Raw genomic sequence first — 6,205 nt, 5'->3', positions numbered from 1 at the left:
ATCGAAACCCGGTTTCTAGCGTTATAAGTCCGCAGACATACCGCTGTGCCACTGGGGGCTTTTACCTCTTCAACCATAATAATGTTAGTGTTCTTCTGACTTAAAACAATGAACCTTCTCTTTGTCGTTATTCGCCATTGTAATAGTTCAGGTTATCCCGCTAGATGTCGTTTTTCTCTGAAGGTTTGTTTTGTTCTGTCTGTTTGTTTGTTATTAAGCACAAAGCTAAAAAATGGACTATCTATGTTGTGCCCCTTCATGGATATCGAAGCCCGACTTTTCGTTGTTGTTGTAAGCCCGAAGACTTACAGTTGAACCACCAGGGGGCTTCTCTGAATAAAATTATACACAACCCTTGACTTACAATGTTTTCTCTCTGTTGAGAATTAATCTCCTCTATATACGTATTTTCACTCACGGTTAAGTACTAATTAGATTTAAGCGCTTCAACTAACGCTTCTATTATATTTCTATATCCTAATTCCTTTAATAAATGACCTTAAACCTAGATAATTCATTGTGTGATTTGAGCTGGAACATCAAAGCAATTTAATTCTGCAAGAAGCTGATCAACTACCTATGTTATTAAGCATGACTCGTGTTGCGATCCTGATGGAATCCACATTTCAGTCTGAAGTAGACTGGTAATAAAGGCAACGGTTTCTTTTTACTACTGAAACCGAGTCTATTCCTTACGCTCTGACACACTCAAGATACTCTCTGTGTCATCGTATCGGAATGAGCTATGATATCAAACTGAACAATGATATATCCTGTATTGTTGTAATAAAATGAGTTATATTGTGAATTATAATTGCAAAGAGGTTAACATGTACTACTGTAAAAAGAGTTATGATATACACGTGTGTTATCATGACAAAATTTGTTGTTGATGGGCAATGGTATTCTCATTTTTTATCTTAATAGAATGGGTTATGATATATCGCCCTTTTTTTTTTAACAGCCCTCAAATGCTTTTATAATAAAGTTTAGCTGCCTTTAACATCAACCACTTTATGCCCTCCCTCCTACGTGTTTCAATAGGTTTACCATTTCTATAAACTGAATTGAGATTTTGGTCCAAAACAATTGAAGTTCCTAAAATAAACTTTGTAGAGTCATTCGTCTTTATATGCTAACACTTAAGGTTTATATGTTAACTAGAATTCATAATTTTTTCAGGTTTGAAGATCGTATCCAGTTTTCTCAACACTTCACCTGCCAAGTTTAGTCCTACACTGTGGGAGAAAGTCACACACAAACAAACACACGACGTGTTTCTTTAAGGTACCTCCCAGTCTTCTAACAGTTGAGCCGACGTAAGCGCCCCCACACGTTGGGCAGCAGAACACGGGATGGTCCAGGAGTTTCTTTATTTATTTTGGAGAAGCCTCACCCCCCCCCCCCATAATATGAGAAGCTAAAACGCACCTGAAAGGTCACCCAGACTTAATGGTGGTCTAGGAGTAGGTTTTCAGGGTCGCTAGACCCGAAAGTTGTATGGAATTTAGTATTTCTAATCCTTTCGTGATCCTGACTCGTCGTGTTTGAACCTGTGTTCATATTTCCCATTTACAAGCTAGCGGGATCAAACTTGGCACACATGCTCAGGTACCATAAGCGAGTGTCCTAACGTTGTTGTTTTTTTGCGAGGGGGGTACGGATCCTCCCTTTGGGGTATCTATAGAAATAATTAAAGAGAATGAAGAGCTCGATGGGTACATTGGAGCCTCTATGAACCACGAAGGGATCTTTGAGCCTCGAAGCAGAGCGCGGAAATTTTATGCTGGTCATACTTAGCATGGTGAAGAGAATGCTGTGATGTGTTTTCTCGAAATTTCTTTCACCAGTTTGAAAAAAAAACGAGGCCTAAATTTGAAATTGGTGGGCTTATTTCAGTAGCTTTATTTTGTCGTAAGAAATTGTTATCTGTTTGCTACCTAAATTAAATTGTCAGTCAGATCAATTATAATTTTACAGATTACAACTTTCAAACTGAGCTGTTTAAGACGATATAACGTACTCTGTAATTAGGTCCTGTCGTTTCGAAAGGTCGTTGAAAATGAATTCGACTGCATGAACGTCTAAGTGTAAGTTTCAACTTGTGCGATAGAAGTTCGAGGTTGAATGTTACAAGCGTGAACAAGTAATTAGATAAATTAATGAATTTAATCACTTACACACAATCAATAACAAATCAAGCTAGTTATCTAAGTTCATTCACCAGGCATGAAATTATCTTGGTCCAGAATACAATTGTTGGCATCGGTTTTGTTTGTGATTTCACTTACAAAATGAAGTATAGAGATTATTTATACTTTTCAAAGATTACCATTGTCTTAACGCTTAAATGTACCGACTCTTGCTAGTCTGTAGTTTAGAAATACAAAAAAGGGTCAATAAAAGAAACTTGTGTTATTTCTATCTCTTTAGATTCTGAATTGAAGCCGTATTAACCCTTGAATCCGAAGTTACATCATCTTGATATGTATAATGATTCATTGGTTTGAACGCTTCTTTAATAGATTAGGTTAAAGCTTTCTTTTTTTTTTTGCTTACTTTTAACGCATGACAGTAATTACTATAATTCGTGGTAATAATGATGGTATTTTTTATTTATATTCTGTGTATAACTCATATGATATTAGTGACCCTGTAACCCAGAAAGTCATGGTTGGTTGTTTTAGAACAAAGCCGCATTGCGTTGTAAGTTCGTAAACTTACCGCTGCCCCACAGGGTAACAAAGAGCCTTAGACCCACAAGCAATTAGTTATATAGATAGTTTATATGTATTTTGTTGTTGTTGTTAAGCACGAAGATACACAATGGGCTATTTGTGCTATGTTCACCAAGACTTCGAAACCAGTTTTTTTTCGTTTTTAGAGTTATAAGCTTTGATACTTGCTGCTGTGCTACTGGGGGCGTGGGCAAATAGGTTACAAAAAATATGTTTAAAATCCAGTCAATATTACTATGGTTATGCGAGTTATGACTAATATTAAGTTATAATTTGAGCCACGTTACAGAGACATCTATTTAATTTGAGCCACGTTACAGAGACGTCTATACAATTTGAGCCACGTTACAAAGACGTCTATACAATTTGAGCCACGTTACAGAGACATCTATTTAATTTGAGCCACGTTACAGAGACGTCTATACAATTTGAGCCACGTTACAAAGGCGTCTATATAATTTGAGCAACGTTACAGAGACATCTATTTAATTTGAGTCACGTTACAGAGACGTCTATACAATTTGAGCCACGTTACAGAGACATCTATTTAATTTGAGCCACGTTACAGAGACGTCTATATAATTTGAGCCACGTTACAGAGACATCTATTTAAGTTTTTTTTTTTTCAATTTCAAACGCGAAAAAAAAAATCACAAACTTAATTGTTTTAAAATGATAAGTTCAACATTATCACTGTCAACCAGGAACCAAAATTTGGCGTAGATCCCTTAAAAGGGGGGAGAAGTAGCGGTACGAAACGCAAAACTTACCATAACAATAGTAAAACAAAGAGTATAAAGGTAAAAATTTGAATTGAATACTAAAAATAATTTGAAAAGGCTGAAAACAGTATAAAAATAAATATCCACAAAATGGACAAAAAAATATACAAAAGACAAGATGAATTACGAGTAAAAGAAATAACTATAAATATAATGGACACTCAAAATACTTCAATAAAAAATACAATAAACGACAAAAAAATTACTCTATTGTGACGATATAATAAAACGTCGTTAAAACGATATGAAACGCACAGCTGGGAATATAATAAGCAACTCCGAACACTGAAAAGATTTAGTCGTTCAAAACAAAATAAAATGGACGCTCAGAAAACCGATGTTAGGCAGCATTTATTTATCGCTTCTTAAAAATGCTTAATATTTTCAACGTCAACTCCCTAGTTAAAAAGAAAACACGTGCCACTTGACGCGGTTTCATTTTTTATTGACGAAGAATTGAAGAAAAACTAAGAACTCCGGTCTCTCTTAAATATAGGTTTCACGATCTACTCTACTGATAGCGTTGTGCCCGGCATGGCCATGTGGTTAGGGAGCTCGACCAGCAATCTGCGGGTCGCGGGTTCGAATCCCGGTCCCACCAAACATGGTCGTCCTTTCAGCCGTGGGGGCGTTATAATGTGACAGTCAATCCCACTATTCGTTGGTAAAAGAGTAGCCCAAGAGTTGTCGGTGGGTGGTGATGACTAGCTGCCTTCCCTCTAGTCTTACACTACTAAATTAGGGACGGCTAGCGCAGATAATTCTCGTGTATCTTTGCGCGAAATTAAAATAAACAAATAAAAGATAGCGTTGTTATACAATGAGTGAATGTTCAAGAAACGCTCTGTTGATTAGAATAAGCGGCTGTTTCACGATCTGTTCTGTTGACAACATGGTGGTCAGAATGAACGGCTGTTTCACGATCTGTTCTGTTGACAACATGGCGGTCAGAATGAACGGCTGTTTCACGATCTGTTCTGTTGACAACATGGTGGTCAGAATGAGCTGTTGTTTCACGAACTGTTCTGTTGACAACATGGCGGTCAGAATGAACGGCTGTTTCACGATCTGTTCTGTTGACAATATGGCGGTCAGAATGAGCTGTTGTTTCACGAACTGTTCTGTTGACAACATGGCGGTCAGAATGAACGGCTGTTTCACGATCTGTTCTCTTGACAACATGGCGGTCAGAATGAACGGCTGTTTCACGATCTGTTCTGTTGACAACATGGTGGTCGGCTGTTATGTGATCCAAGTCAAACCTTCACGAAACGTCTCTCGAACTTGCTGAATTTCAATTTACAGAATGTTGGAGTAATTTTCTAAGACATTGATTAACAAACCTAACTAATTTCGTACATCATGGGCTAATTCAAAATAAAAGTTCTTGTTTTGTTTCGTTTATAAATCTTTATTGTTGTTTTTTCTCCACTACACCAATTTATTAGGATATAGAAATGTTATTAGATTGGTCCAAAAATATGAAAATATACTTTAGATAATCTGTGAAAAGTAGAATGAGCAGACATTTTGAGTATGATGAATATAATGAAATTGTCAGCTCTGCTGAATTTTTATTTCTTAATGGTGATTTTTTTAATTTCGCTACAAGAGGCTAGTTAAGCCTGAAATGTGTGCAAGATTCAATCGTGAGAAATAACCAATAATATAACCAATAAAAATGTCATTTTGCCAACTTAAAAATATATTTAAATATTAAAAAAATCAGGAAATCAAATTTGATAATTGGCATTAATTTCAAGAAATATTTCACACAATTATAAGTAATTTACACTACATAACACATACAGTACATAGAAGCTTGTGTAATACTCAACACTTTCTGGTTTATAATATACTAATTAGATTTTGTTTAGTTAAAAATTAATTTCGTTATGTATATTTACTGAAAAATCTTAATCACTGCTTCATACGTTAATCAAACTCTGGGGTATAAATGAATCAATTTTGCAGTTTTGAGGTGCTCAAACAACAATTTTGCGGTTTCTAGGGACTCATGCAACAATGTTGTAGCTTCTAGGTGCTCATGTAACAATGTTGTAGTTTCTAGGTGCTCATGCAACGATGTTATAGTTTCTAGGTGCTCATGCAACAAAGTTGTAGTTTCTAGGGACTCATGCAACAATGTTGTAGCTTCTAGGTGTTCATGTAACAATGTTGTAGTTTCTAGGTGCTCATACAACAATGTTGTAGTTTCTAAGTGCTCATACAACAATGTTGTAGTTTCTAGGTGCTCATGCAACGATGTTATAGTTTCTAGGTGCTCATACAACAACTTGTATGTACATTGTAAGACTTACTTTTTTTTTCTGTTTGAGAAATACTGTATTTATAATCTGACTTACGATGTTAAGGAAATAAATTCTTAATTTAGGTTTGCCAGGAAGAGTTTGTTGTTAATCCAAGTTGATGCCACATATTCACAGTTTTATAAACTACGATTCTTAACACCATGTATGCCAATTTGTATCTGTTTGCGTTGTTTTAGTATACCTGTTGACATTTAGACTAGTCATAGAAATAAACTATTACTTTCTTTCCTCAGGCCTTACAACGCTAGAAACCGGGTTTCGATACCCGTGGTAGGCAGAGCACCGATAGCCCATTGTGTAGCTTTGTGTTTAATTCCAAACAAACAATTCTTTCCTCAGTAAAACGGTCCGG

At 35.9% G+C, this 6,205-nt stretch overlaps 1 protein-coding gene across 1 annotated transcript in view; it reads right to left on the bottom strand.

The window, feature by feature from the left end:
• Nucleotides 1-4,352: 4,352 nt before the first annotated feature.
• The window catches only part of LOC106471601 (involucrin-like), a 16,884-nt gene continuing 15,031 nt past the window's right edge, over nt 4,353-6,205 (bottom strand). Inside the window, exon 2 of the mRNA XM_013932214.1 lies at nt 4,353-4,782. Within this exon, the coding sequence (XP_013787668.1) occupies nt 4,353-4,782 (430 nt within the window). The remainder of the gene's footprint in view (nt 4,783-6,205) is intronic.

The sequence above is a fragment of the Limulus polyphemus genome, unplaced genomic scaffold, assembly GCF_000517525.1.
Source record: "Limulus polyphemus unplaced genomic scaffold, Limulus_polyphemus-2.1.2 Scaffold4727, whole genome shotgun sequence".
NCBI classification, from domain to species: domain Eukaryota; kingdom Metazoa; phylum Arthropoda; class Merostomata; order Xiphosura; family Limulidae; genus Limulus; species Limulus polyphemus.
Note: the sequence above shows the minus strand (reverse complement) of the source record. Positions and strands in the feature narration are given on the sequence as shown.